The sequence below is a fragment of the Lonchura striata genome, chromosome Z (genome assembly GCF_050655825.1).
Source record: "Lonchura striata isolate lonStrDom1 chromosome Z, ASM5065582v1, whole genome shotgun sequence".
Taxonomy (NCBI): Eukaryota; Metazoa; Chordata; class Aves; order Passeriformes; family Estrildidae; genus Lonchura; species Lonchura striata.
This window is the reverse complement of record NC_140740.1, coordinates 31,198,579-31,213,669: the sequence shown is the minus strand read 5'-3', so window position 1 is coordinate 31,213,669 and position 15,091 is coordinate 31,198,579. Positions and strand designations below refer to the sequence as shown.

The following is a 15,091-nucleotide window of genomic DNA, read 5'->3' as shown; positions in this document are numbered from 1 at the left end:
GTCTTCTTAGGGACTTTAACACACAATTTGTTTCATCTGGGGTGAAAGCAATGAAAACAAGAAGATGTGACAGGGTTATTTATATCATGACAGTTGCTGGAATCTGTAAATGCAATACAGATTGATGCACATATTCACCACACCATTGTGGGATACAGACGAATACAAAGATCGTTCTGAAGTTACTGAGCAGCGTGGCAGAAGGAAAAGAAAACCTGTTTCATGTTACCATTCCTAATATGGACCATGAAGACATCAAAGGCAGAAGCTGAAAACCCCACAAACACTGCTGCATACCCTATATCCAGCAATTAGTGTGATATATACCCAGGTAATAGCTGTCTTCTAGCAATGTCTTTTTCGTCTCTTTTCCTGTTAAAAAAATTAGATTTTACTTGAGGTCAAATGCTCTACCTTTATTTGATTAATTAGCAAAAGAAAATATTTCGGAATTAGCTATTCAAAATTGACCTTGATTTTGGGTTTCATTGTACAGTGGCTATAGTTCATTTTTACAGTAGTAAAGCCTACACACTTGGACCTTGTTATGTAGATTTTTAAAATAATCCACACTAAATCTACTTTTACAGACATCCCAATGTTCTCCAAATACTGCAATTCCCTTGTATAAAGTAGCTGAAAGTGAAGTATTGCTCACTTCAGCATCAGATCATTGGCAGAACAGACACAATGTTCAAAGTTATTACTCCACTCTGTCCTTTTCACTGAGGCTGATCTTCCAACACATGGGGGTCACACCTGGAAGCTGCAACTGAACTTCAGAGCTCCTCAAAGACCCCTTTACTAGCTCATGGCCATCTGAGAACCTCTGTATTAACCAAAAAAAATCTGCCTGTGCTTACAAATATGATTAAACCAACATTTCTCATGTAGCCTTCTCCTCTTTTCACTTTTCAACTTGTAGCAGATTAGCCACTATACCCTTCATCACTAGTTTTGGCCTTGAAATGTACAGAATCTGGTAAAATACCTGTTCTATAATTGTCCAAGTGTACCTTCTGCTCCTTCCATAATCAGGAGTTACCTCCTGATTCCCTAGGTGGACCATACAGTTTGTGGGTAAATCAGAATTTCTCTTTTAGACTGACATTTAGTCTTAAACCTAAAAGAAAAATCAATAGCCTTCCCTTTGGTAAACCACTTAAAAATTATATATCCTCAGTGTCAAAAGACTGAGACACATTCAGTTTGAATTTATGAAGCATCCATTTTTTTAATGCAAAGAAACAAAGTTTCTTAATGAAACAGAGTTTGTGGAAAGACTCTATTTTTTATGCTACATACACTGGGTCACTACCAATACAGTATTTGACTGCATTTTTCAGTATTTTATAAGTGTTAAATCAGACTAAGCAAAGCAGTGTGACAGCTGCAATTCTACATTTTTACCTGTTAATCCCAGTTTTTATTAACATACAAACTTTTCTCATGCATTTTCTGAATTGTTACTTTAAAGATGTGAATATATTACCAGAGATACGTTTACAGACTGACTGAAAAACCTTCTCAGTGACATCTATACCTCATCTTCCCACAATGGTTACCGTTTCATTTTCCATTCTAACACATTAAGAACAAAGAACAGAAAAACCTATATATTCCCCAAGTTATTTTTAATCAAAAAGCTACCAATTTTTTCTGTCTCAGACACCTGCTTCAAATGCTTTTCTTTCAGCATTAAAATCCTGGCACCTCAAACTGTTTATGATGAAATGCAAAGAAAGGCAAACCTATGTGATTTTAAGAATCAGAGTCATCTAAGAAAGTAAGACATTTATTCAAACAATAAAATTTACATTTCAAATATAGCCAGCTTTGTAAAACTGTCTGGAGCTTCCTGTATGAAACCAGAAGATCTGTCCTGCTATAGCATTCAAGCAGCTCTCTCCTGCTGTACAACTGAGGAAGAATGTTCACAGATTCTCTTTTTCAAACTTTCTATAGAGAAATAATTTTTACAGTTCTGCTTTCAAGAAATCTGTCCTACAGAATCTTCTTGGAAAAAAAGAAAAAAAGGAAAACAAGACAAGCTGCCTTTTGGTTCAGCTGTTCATGTGACAAGAAGAAAAATATAAAGATTATTCTTATCAAAACAGAGGTTATTTGGCTCCATTACCTACCATCTTTATTAATATTAATTCTGATTCAGTGCAAGGAGAGCTTTTTGCAAATCAACAAAATCCTCCTTTAAGCAAGTAAACAGATGCCCCTGGTAATGTTATATTCAAGTGAAGGAAGTTGTACAGACTGTGGGGGGAAAACCACCTGAAACATTCCGAAAAATTATTGTTTTCACCAAATACAAAATGCTTACGTCGCCTTATCGATTGCTTTTCTGGTGGGGCTTTTTAAGTTGTTTTTCTCAGCCTACTGGATTTTGTGTAACCATGAAACAACAATTCTATTCTAAGAAATCCAACATACAATCCCACCACTGCCCTGTTCCCTCATCTATATAAATGCTCTTTTGTATATAGGCACTTTCAGGAAATTTCCCTCCTCCTCCCCCGCTTGCTCCCCACTATGCGAATCGCTCTCACCCCCCCTCCCCCCCGCCCCCGATCAACACCAGGGAATAATTGCATTTTTGTTGGAGCACATCCAGCCCCTCCACACGTTCCAGTCCAGGAGCAGCAGCACGCTGTAGCTTTGGCACTCTGTTTTAACACGCACACATACGAACACTCATCCGCAAGGAACTAAGTGGCATCAACCTTATTCCCAAAATACTGACCTTTCACGTCTCCCCATGCAACTTCCTCTTTTGCTGAAAAATACAGTGCTTCCAAATTAAAGAAATCTTCCTCTTTCGACATTTGACTACCAGTGTTTTGAAATAGTTTCTTACACTTAGCTGTACTCCACGTGTGTAAATTACCACTGCCGAGACAGACAGATACCACCCCTCGGGTGCCAACACTTCGGTCACTTCATATCCTGCAAAATCGCCAGGACTTCTAACACTTTTGCAAAGGCCTTTTCCCCTCCCCTCTGAATACCCGAAAGCTGCAGAGAGCAGAAGCTCTCCTCCATGCTCAGAGAAGCAGCGTGCGTGTTTCCTTCCTTGCGAAAACAAACATTTAAGAACCGTACCTTCCTTGGGCTCATCGGCTTCCGAACTCATGGTGCCAGGCAAGGCTCCGGGGACCAGATTAACGCTGACGTGCGCGCTGAGATGCAGCCGCAAGTCAACTTCTCTCCCTCTCCCTTTCTCTCTCTCAGAAGGGAAGGAGAGTGGGGAGAGGAGGAGAAAAAAAAAAAAAAAAAAAAAAAAAAAAAAGAGAGAGAGACGGTTGGGGTTTTGAGGGGAAATGTCTACGAATTCAGCAAATCACAACTAACCTACTTGAAAAGGATCCCACCCCTTTCTCAGCTGCTCACAGCGACTGAAAGAAACCAGCACCTTCAGAGAAACCCCGATTTTACTCGGCAGCTGCTGCCGTTTATGAAGCTTATTCTCCCCAGTCTGTAGGAAGGGTGGAGTTTTCACTTGTTGCAGCTTGCCAACGTGGTATGAGAAAGCAAGGAGGAGAGGCCAAAAAAGCCCTGAGTTCAGAGCAGTCAGTGTCTGATTTCCATGTCTGACAATCACACTGGGGCTCCCTTAACTTGCAGGAAAATCTATTTTAAATAGATTAATAGAATTTAAGCCTAAATTGTACATTTTAACACTGTTTGCTATCTGGAATTACTTCTGCAGCCTCCGTAATTAGACTGACTAATTCTGGATGACTTAATAGGTGCTTAAAGAAGAGAAGTAGCAACCTTCTTTCAGGTAGTTAGGCAAAATAGTTTCCTTTTACTCATGCTCAGTGCGTGGTGCCATCTGGATCTGAATTCTTTGTCCTACAGTTTCCAGAAAAGATTGAACACGATACAGTTTTACAGCAAGGAATCAGGGGTCTTTAGCAGCCACCTCCCAGTTCGCGATGCGTCACACATGCATACAGTGCAAAATCAGGGGAATTACTTGGAAGCCCGTTCTCAGCACAGCTTCCAGTAAAATCATTGTCCTAGGGAACCTTCTTTCCCTACTTACTCATTTAATGGATTTTTAGCACAGTGAACAGGACAAAACCTCGCTGGAAACATGAGTGCTCTGACAAAAGGAGAGGTGTGGTGCCTCAAGTGAAGGCCTGATGGCACTGCCAGTTCCAACATGCAATCAAATTCCCACCTACCTCTCTGTCTCACAAGCTTAAATGTGTGGACCTGAAGGGCTGTAGGGTCTCCAGGAGGTAACATCATTAACAGCTATTAACAGTTAGCGAATGTCTTACTGGAGTCAAGCAGAAGTAAGTGTTTTTGTATTTCATGGTGAAGTCAGAAAGAGCCAAAGCTGCTAGCTGCTCTGCACTGAGGCACAGAGGAAAAAAAATAAACAGTTCGGATTGTAACATTCCCTTGTACTACTTAAGGCTTAAACACTCACAAAGCTGGGAAGACCAGATATAAGTAGAATGGTCTTGTAAGTAACAGATACAGTATGAATTCTTTACCTACAGCAAAGCTGCTCTGTGGATTGGCGTAAATAATACTTCAGAATGTTAGCACTTTTACCCTATTTGCAGTTATTTTATTACAAGGACTGTCCTTTGCATGCACTCCTCCCACACCTAGGAAAGATTTCATTTTATTTAAAGGCTTTTGGTGACATTGCCAGTTTCTTCTTTTGTAATACATATAAGCCCATGGGTTCCTTAAAGATATTCTTTAAGAAGCTAGCTGTCTTCTTCAGGCCTTATCATCTCCTGTGGTGTACAACACTGCATTCTTGAAAGCACAGAAAATGAAACTGGATATTACCCTAACTATATCACTGGAATAGCTAAAGAAGTCACATTTTCAAGATTAAAAAAAAAAATAAAGTAAAAAAAAAAAAAGTACTAGTTAAGGGTAATTAGGAGATTAAAACCAATCAAAAACTTCACACAGAATAGACAAGGAACAGGAAAGAAACATAAGGTTAGTTCAGAATAACTGCAATAGCCTCTGGGGTCCTTTAATGAAAGGAAGTGTTGTAGAGAAATAGGAATATAAGCCAGCATCAGGATCCCTGCATGATCAGATTTACATATTAGATGGGTGGCTTTTGTTATTTTAGATGACAGACAGACACAGAGAGATAATAAGACTTGTGATTAAATGTCAGCAAGTTCTGGAAATTAGGATTTCTCAAATCTCTCAGAAACTTTATACCTCACTGGATAAATAATGAAAAAACAGTGACTTTATTTAGTTTTTTCCGTACAAAATCAAAATCACATCTCCTCATACTGTTACTTCTGCATACAGGATCTCACTTCAGACTCAAGAAATTGGTTTTTCTTTCACTTTAGTTGTTAGACTTCTTAAAAATACATGCACTGGCTGAAAAAACTCTAACCTGGCCAAAGACTGGTTAGGTATGTAATTTTCTGCTCTCAGGTTAAGCAGGAACTAGTATTGGCATACAACAATAGGACATTATCACCTTTTTCAGAGTCTGCACCCAATCAACTTTAATTCTTTTCCGTAGAAAAGACAGCAACAGTAATGGAATGAGGCAGGTCAAAATTAAGCAGTCTGTGAAAAACCCTGGAGTCCGGGTAATAGATGACACTACATCTACAGGGAAGTGACATATATCAAAGTATCCAAATTAATCTGGATCCCATGGCAAGTAAAAAGCCTGGAAACACCCAAAAATTCCTCTTTAATTGTAAACTGTGATTTGGAACGACAAAAAAAAAGAATGACAAAAATTCCAAAAACATAATTAGTACATGCAGCTAAATTTAATAGGACAGATTCTCTTACAGAAAAGTACCTTCCTACAATGAAGGCCTAAAACTCACCACACACTTGGACAGACACTGTCGTGGAGAGAATGCCAGAATTCCTACAGGAAATTGAAATTATCTGTGCAACACCACAAAAAAAAAAAAAAAAAAAAAAAAAAAAAAAAAGAAACAAAACAAAACAAAAATGGGCTGACATACTTCAGTGGCTAAAAGCCCAAAAACATCAAAGTTGGGTAAGACAAGGTCCTTTCAACACTTCTCTGCAGAAAAAAAGCACCCAACATTTAGTTTTACTTTAAAAAAAAAAAATTAGCTAGTTTTGGTTTGGCTTGGCTTTTAACTCATAATTTGTAAATTGTCCTGACTTCTGCAAAACCCTAAGGGAGGGTCACCACAGCAAGAGCAGATTAGAGCCAACCCCTGTTTTACTACAGTAGTACATGGGGAATTGTGAGAGGATGGGTCAGACAAACCCCATCCAGCTCAAAACCCTGTTTATTTTTTGTATCACAATCCATTCTGAGACAGCTCTTGAAGCGATACACTTCACTCTCTTTACACAAGGATTTGTCAGAGACAGAAGGATTTTTAGAGACAGAAGTTGCAAATACAGTGATGCATTTTATAACAGAAATAATAGGCATCTTAGCAGCAAAAAAAGCGAAAAAGGTGCTAGAATTGCTGTCAAGAAGACTCTGAAATGCCAAAAAAGACTATAATATTTTGTTTCATAAAAAAAGAGGAAGCAGCACCACTACCAGAAAAGTATCAGCAAGAAGCTTTCAAAAGGAGGCAGCTGTCACAGAAGCAAGACTAAATCTTCTACTGTGAGAAAAAAACCCTGTACAGCTCTAGAACAATTCTAGAAAGAAGGATGTGGTAATGTTCACAACTCTTCAGACTTTACACATTCATGGGATTTTTTTAAAAAAACTCCAAACTTCCCCATATTTTGTTAATATAATTAAAGTTTTCTGGTGCATATCTTCTGCTCTTCCAGAATGTTACATTCAATGGTTTACAGACTTTAAACAATAAAAAAATAAGATCTGTGCCCAGCTTCAATCCCCTGACACAGATGATAGTCACCAGTCCTTTTCCCTAAGTCAGTGTCTCTTTAACTGACTGTAACTTACTGAATTACTTGAAGCCACATGACAGACCCTGATAGCAGCTGAGATCTGGATTTCCCACCAAACTCCCAGTTGTGAGGAAAAGGAAAAGTAAAAGTAAACACTGCATGTGATATGGAATAGGAGGGGCAAAAGAAAGAATGACAAAAACGCTAAGAACAGGATCAGTAGACACAACAAAAATTTGTTGGGCAGATTCTCTTACAGAAAACAAAAGTAACCTCCAACAATGAAGGACCTAAAACCCACCACTCATTTGGACAGATAATGTCACAGAAGGCAGGTCAGAATTCCTAGAGGAAAAGTACAAGGAAAACTTTTGCCATTTCTCCTTATAGCTGTAATAAGCTGTTGTACCTATTTCTGACACTAGGAGTTTGGGTTAACAGATTTTCTGATGTTGGTCAATGTTTGTGGATTATAGATATATTATTCAGGTTTTCAAACAGGATAAGGAGAACATTGGATACTATCCTGAATTACTCACACATTTTTTTTATGTACACAATTTTCAAAATGTACTGGGGAACTATGTGCCACACTATAATGCATTTCATCAATTCTCAGGAGTTTTGAATTTTTCTCAAACTAATGTTCTGAGAGGGAACAAGATGTAAGATTGTTATAAAACCTAAAACCTAAACCCTGAAAAAAGGGTATGAACCCTCGTCTGCTGTAGGATACATGTAGGGAATCTCCAAACATGCTGACCTCTCATAAGGGCAATCAGATACTAACACAGTATCTCAGGAAAAAAACATACAAATAATGTTGTTGTTTTCTCATAGAAATAAGAGGAAAACTGTTAAATTCAAGTCTGGAAGCCACACTGAGATATCATTAAAAATTAACTATAACAACTGCTTCTGCAAGTCATACCTTAATAACTTGCAGATTTTCCCTGAAAGACCTTTTTATAGAAGCTATTGATTGAGTAAGCAGGCAAAGACAGCACAGAGGTGTGCCCTTGACTTGCTTCTTCGCTCCTTTCCTGCGTTCCTTCCAGTTGCACTACAACCTTTTCCTCAGGCAGGCAGATCACAATTGCACTGAGTTTCAAAATGCACAGATTTATTAAACAGGAAATATTTTTGTTTTCTAGCACTTCTCTATAAATTCAGAGTGGTGGGTGAGCTCTCAGAGGACTGAGATCTTGCAGCACAAAAGCAGGATCTGCTGCCTCTTCCAGCACTGTCCATCTCCTCTCCCAGGATGCAGAAATCCACCTGCCAAGCTCTCAGGTGCCCAAGGGTGCAGTGCTGATTTGCAGTCTGTGCCTTCTGATGATGCCACACAAGGGCACGAGGCTGCACACAGACATCGCATATGCAGGATGGGGCATGGGGAGAGTGTGGACAGAGTGGTAGTGTCACAGAAAAAAAAGTGAAGTTTCAAGCTTTCTTGCTGAAACAAAGAATTGTATTATGCCCACTTTATCTAAGTTGTTCTGCTTTCAGTTACGCACTTAAACAGTTGCAAACAGACCAAGCAAGCTAGGCAAACCAAGAAGTTTATTTTAAAGTTATTTCCTAACACAGAGGTAAAGCAACACCATCTGTAGCTGTATTACTTCTAGTATTGCAAAAGAAAGTGCAATATGCACTGTCTGTGAGGTGTGAGCACAGCAAAAACAAATTCCAACTCTTATGCAATTTAATTGTTTTGGAGTTGAGTAAAAAAAAATATCTTAATTAGCTGTATGTTTTTAATAGCACGGTTTATATAGCTCTGTAAATAAGAATGTTAGTTACAATAGCTCATCTGTTGCTGTAACCAGCCTTTACTACTCTTTTATCTTCTACCATAAACAAGACATACATCAAGATAAACTAGACCATACTTATCTTATGAATAAAGTCAAAACCACTGTTTTCAGCAGTATTCAGGGATTCTATATAACAGTACAATTTTAACATCTCAGTTACATATGATGCAGAATTTAAACCAATTTTTCTATATGCACATAAACTATCAGGTTGTTTTTATCTTAGGAAAATTCAGCCCACTGAAGGCCAAAGAAACAAAATAAATAAAATATTAGCAGGTTGAGCTGTAATCCAAATCAGAAAAATATGTGTACTCCTGGGTTTGGTCTGATCGTTGATCTCATTATTCCTTAACTCGTTTTTTCCCCTTTGCTCAGCACACTTCAGATGCATGCAGAAGGTCTGGTTTCAGCACTTGCTGAAACACTTACAATACCCCCACCTTTTGGGGAAACCCATGAATGATACTCTCTCGTGTTCTTCTACCATGTGCTTAATAAATTATAGAATTTAACAACTATAAGTTAACAAATTATAAAAACATTTAATTGTCACCTGGTGATATTACTAGGGGATCATTCAATGGCATTTGCACCATGCTTGGCATCCAGCACTTCATTCTATTCTTCTCCTCACCCGCCATGCTGCCCTTCTTTCCTTTTTCTAGACCTTTCTGTTAAAACATCCACTCTACACCTGCTACTGTTGGTCTGAGGGCTGTCCATACTTTCACTTCCAAAAGGTAAAAGCAAAATATGACAAATCTGGTGCTGAATGAACCAACACCACACTGCTGGTGTGGCCCTTCAGAGTGAGTAAAATCTCGAGCTTCACCACAGAGTAAGATGTACAAAAGTGTGTCTGAAGACCTCCTTTTGACAATGAAACAGCCAAATGAGCAACAGTATGGGGTGAAGAAGGAATTTACAACAAGCCTACCAAGTGAGGGATTGGAAAAAGCAGCATGATGGGTGCTGACCACATTTATAAATATTCAGAGCTGACAGCACAAAAAGACAATGTGGTAACAACTACCCTGCAAACTGTCAAGATAGCATGCAGCGTGCATCTTCCAAACTGCGGCTCTTGACACAAACATGCTGGTATTTTAAGCTTCCAAATAGTGACAACAGTTGTTTTTAAGCTATTGTGGACTGTACTCAAAAACTCCTGTGGTTAAAAGTTAGTCTCAAAATGAAGCTTTCTTCATAAATTTTAGCTACATCTCTCATTAATTGTTGGATTATCAGACTCAGCACAGGCCTGATGGGATGATGGGTCAGACTGATCCCTACCTTTCAACCTTACAATGATCATTATTTGTTACAGAACAGCACATTGCCAGGGTACAAGACTCTAAGCTCAGAAAGAGTTTCACTGGTGCATCCTTTTCCTTTCAAAATCAGTCACATACATATTGTGCACTGAGAGTAGCTAACTTATCCAGAAGTTAGCAGTTAGTGAAGACAAATTTTCATTGCATAAGCAAGCATAATACGATTTCTCAAGAGCAAATATATCAAATAACATTCAATGGCTTGGTTTTTATTGTGATGGCTGAGCCCCAGCTGGCAACTGATCCCCGCAGAGCCATTTGCTCACTCCTACCTGAGGGCAAAGGAGAGAATTGGAAGGCCAAAAGTGAGAAAACACATAGGTTGAGATACAGAAAGTTTAATAGGCAAAGCAAAAGCTGCACACAAAAAGCAAAGCAGAACAATACACCACTTCCTATGGGCATGGAGGTAGGTGTTCTGCCATCTCCAAGAAAGCTGGGCTTCATCACAGGAAACAGTGACTTGGGAAGGCAAATGTTATTGCTCCGAATGCCCCTCTCTTCCTTCCTCTTCCCCCAGTTTCATATGCAGATCACGACACCATGTGGTCTGGAATATCCCTCTGGTCAGTTTGGGCCAGTTGTCTTGGCTATGTCCCATCTCAACTTCTTGTGCAGCCCCGAACAACTTGCTGGTGAGGTGGGGTGAGGAGCTGAAGAGGCCTTGGCTCTGTGCAAGTAGTAAGGAAAATACCCCTGTACTAATGCAGTTTCCAGTAGAAATCCAAAACACTGACACATACTAGGTACTATGAAGAAAATTAACTCTACCATGGCCAAAACCAGCAGAGCTATCCACAAAGAGGAGGTGTCACAGTAACAGGCCCCAGCTGGGGTAATAATTGGTATAGACTCCATGTATTTATAGAAGGTTGATGAGTTTCTTTTATTAAGAAACTTACCTGTTTTTTATATCCTGACTTGCTACATGTGGACTTAATTGGTTTTTTACTTCAAATACTATTACCATTGGCTAATTAAGAAACCACCCTTTGGTAAATAAATTTCTGTAACACATTTTACATGTTCACAATACCAGGTGTAGCAAGTTAGGATAAGAATTGTTTCTTATTCTTTTCTCTGATCTCCTTACAGCCTTTCTCAGAATGATGTATTCTGGGAAAGTTATAAGAGAGCTGCTGCCACAAGGAGATAGTCAGTTGCTGGTGGTTTGGGAATTTCATACAAGTTGTGGTGGAAGTTAAAAAGGGCTTTTTTGAGGGCCTTGCACAAAAGCATGCAACATGTACTTACACTGGCTTATAGCATTGTTTCGTCAAATAGCAAATATTTCACTCACTATTTTCAATTTTTTAGGTGAACATTGAAAAGCTCACTTTTTTCAGTGAACTTTTTTAAGGTTTTGTAACAGGACCACACAAATTGCTCCTGCCAACAGTGCTATACCAAGCAAAGAGCAGCACTGGAGAAAATGTGACCTTGCAAGAACAGAGGTAGGAAAATGCAATTCTATGATCTGGTGAAGAGAACAGCAGATCAGACCTAGTTTTGTAGTTTGATCGCACAGGAAAATAAGCTTCCCAGCAGTAGTTTATGGTATAATTCTTATGAGATATTTGTGTTACTATATTATGTTGCAGCCTTTACAAAAATAAAAGCAAGGCCTAAGAAATCTGAGGGGCAGAGCACCAAAAACAGAGATTTGAAAAAATCCCTGCTCTGAAAACAGAAATCACACCACAATGTCACAGTTTCCCCAGACAAGTAGAGGGAGTCAGTGTGCTACAGAAGCTGCTGACAGAACCACCACAGGCCATGAGATGAGACACTACACCAGATCTGCTCTCAGCAAGACAGAAGCAGTATTGCCGGATGCCTGTGCACCAAAACACAGTGGTACAACAATTTTACTTGAAAAGGGATATTTTAATTACAAACAGAAAATCTAGTATCGCATAGCCAAAAATCAAAAAGAGCTCAATACCAAGGTGCCTGAACTAGTGTTAAATACAGTACATTTTAAACAGTGCTACCAGAGTGTATGGTAAATAATGGCTTGGTTTTTTTTGTTGGTTTTTTTTTTTTGTTATGCTGAAAGAACAGGAAACTGAAAATTATCTTTAAAAAAGGAAAGTCTCTGTTCATATAAAAGTGGTGCACATGTGGGAAAACACATGTGTCTCAAGTTTGGGAGGACTGTGTTCTAGTCCCAAGCACACAATTCAGGTGTTTTGTTAATGTGTAACAATCAAACAATGCCCTTTTTCTCCAAGACATCAAAGATATTAATCATGCAAACAGTTAAAACACCACTTGCATATCAAATGGAGATCTTATCTAAAAAAAAATTCAAATTTAAACAAACTTTAAAAAATACCTATTGAATAATCTCCTTTTAGTACAAATTCAATTAAGAGATTAAAAGAGAGATTTAAATGGATATTAAACCTAAGCAGGGTTTGTTCTTTAAAATTGAGTTTAGCTGTAGTTTACATTCCCAAGCCAGACGTACCTAATTATATAGTATTCCTTCAAATAACCATATTGATTTCTGCTTGTTCCAAACTGGCTTTAAATCAGTTTATTATTTGCATAAAGCTTAGACTGAAGCCACAAAGAATTTAGAGGAACACTTGCAAGAGCAGTCTTTTTTTTTTTTCTTTTTTTTCTTTTTTTTAAATATTAACTATGACTTTGTTGAACAAGTGCTGGAATTTCAACACCCAAAGAAACTCAGGAACTCATAATTTGTGGAAGTCTTACAGTACTTGCTTTTTCTAGTTTATGGTCATAACTAAATCACACTTTAGAAGACAGAACTTCAGATTGGTCTAAGTGAGAAGAGCAGCACCATCTTTATCTTCTTCCTCTCCATGTGCCATGCCAGCATAGGCATGTGGTGTCCATTCACAGGATATATATAGCTAAGCTTTAATTTTTTTTTTTTTTTTTTTTTTTTGGTTGGGAGAATTTAAACCACAAGTAGGTCTCATTTTTTTAAATATAAGATAAATTAATTACAGCTAAAATTAAGCATTTGTCTCAAAAATAAGGTCTTTGATGATTTCTAATCTAGCTATAACCATTGAAAATCCATATCTTGCTCATTTTTCCTTCTATTAAGCAAGCTTGCATTAGTGAGCAATGTTCACGCAAATTTCATGTGTAAATTCTGGTTAGCATTTCCACATTGCATTAAAAATTCATTATTGGACTTCTACTGATTGCTCTCAGTTACAATTAAAAAAAAAAAGACAAACTAACAATACACATCAGAATTTTGCTGGACTCCACATGAACTGTGTCTATCTTCTCAATAATTTTATCCATTTTACAGGAAACTCATACTTCAGCCCTGCAAATGGTTCAGCAACAATAACAACAGAATTTGCACTCTGGAGCTCAGCCAAACTAAATAGTACTTCAAAGAGTTATTGCAAGACTTTCAGGAACTATTTCAAGTATTCAGTTTCCAAAGGAAAAAAAAAAGTGGATAACAAGATCTGAACAAGACTTCTTACTCTTGTTGCTCAATATCTTGTTTACAGAAAGCTGAATTATGGCACATACTTAAGATGGTTTACTTGTTCAGGCAAATGGTCTATCAGGGCTGTGCTTCTGCAATTCTTCAAAAAAGTTTAGGACTTTAAAGTGTCTTTCCAAAATCTAAGACTCAATATGGACAATAGCTACTATCTTTGTCCACTAGAAAATAAATAAATGGGACACAGGAAAGAACAAAGACTGCCACTGACTCTGCACACAAGAAATGTGGCACTTGGACCAGAAATCCCATGAAACAAACTTCTGAGAGTTGAACTGCAGTCAAGTCTCTTAGAAGAGACCCACCTGCCCCCCTCTATGCATCCCCACATCCATCTCTCTTAGACACGTCAGCGATTGATGTAGGTAATGAAGCATTTGCTACTGGTTTTGGCCAATGCCACGAGGTGGCAACAGCACCCTGATTAAAAAAGAGCAGGGATTCTTGAATGAGTTTTGCTCATCTAGGGAACAGAGCAGGAAAGTGCTGGCTAAAATGTCAAGCAAGAGTTTTCCCATTCAACCCTGAAATAGCATTTTACACTGCAACACACAGAAAGGCTGCAGTTGTGTTTTGTACATGCTGGTATGGCAAATCTGAAGAACTAAATGCTTCTGAAGCAGTGGACATCACCTGAAATCCGCTGGCAAAACACCAGGTAGCAGTCCAAAATACCTATCATTTTTCCTAATCCAAAACTCAGATTAGTTTGAAAAAAACTTAGTTATATCTAGAGGATAACTACATTACCATAGCAATACAGCACATGATCTAGTGGTAACAGCTTGGACCAATGAATTTGAAACCACACTAAATTTTGAAGTATCACTTCAAAGTATGGATATAATTATGTCACTCATGAGGCTCACTCCTTGCTCCCACCTTCTGCCTGCAATGACTTCATTCAGACCTGCTCTGCCCTCTATGTTTTTCCCTTCCCTATCCTGCCTTTCCAGAAATGGGATAGTGGTAAGCTTCTTTTTTTTCCCCTTTGGATGGGATGTGTTGAGTTACCTGTAACTCAACTTCCCAGAAGCAAAATTAGTGCCAGCATTTCCTCTTATGAGACATGCAGGATTTGTTTTGCATGCAGAGGTGGTGGATTATTGGGGGGCACAGTGTTGAATTAAAACACCCATCAAAAACCAGGAATGCCATGTATAAAGATTGCATGTGCAACCTCAACTAGGTCTGAAAAACATCCCCAAGTATTAAGATTTTTTTTATCTTATCTCCACAAAAAGACAGTGTCTCATTAATTTTGTGAGAATTCAGATATTCAAAAGATGTTTTTCTTTTGAAAATGAAGAGCAACTCAAATGGTGGCAAAAGTATAAAGTATGTATAAAGGATGTATAAGGGATATATAAAGGATGGCATACATAACATTAGGTAATAGTTGTTTCTGTGTCCACTGTAAAACTGCAGTTATCTGGGGCATCCCTCTTCAATATTTTTTCCTATGCAGCCAATTTATAGTAACAGAGATGCCATCAGAAAAATTAGGATATTCTAGTTTAATCAGTGTTGGGTAGAGACAATTGCCT

General features: G+C 38.2%; 1 protein-coding gene across 4 annotated transcripts in view; it reads right to left on the bottom strand.

Moving 5' to 3' along the window:
- TNFAIP8 (TNF alpha induced protein 8) overlaps positions 1–15,091 on the bottom strand; it is a 56,607-nt gene that overhangs the window by 16,672 nt on the left and 24,844 nt on the right. Inside the window, exon 1 of one of the 4 annotated variants that reach the window (XM_085566411.1) lies at positions 2,756–3,241. The exons of 2 other annotated variants lie outside the window; for them this stretch is intronic. In XM_085566411.1, coding sequence (XP_085422537.1) covers positions 2,756–2,837 — 82 coding nt within the window. In that variant the 5' untranslated portion in view covers positions 2,838–3,241. Of the gene's footprint in view, positions 1–2,755; positions 3,242–15,091 lie in introns of those variants that run through there. One more of the 4 variants, XM_021546188.4, reaches the window with a different exon arrangement.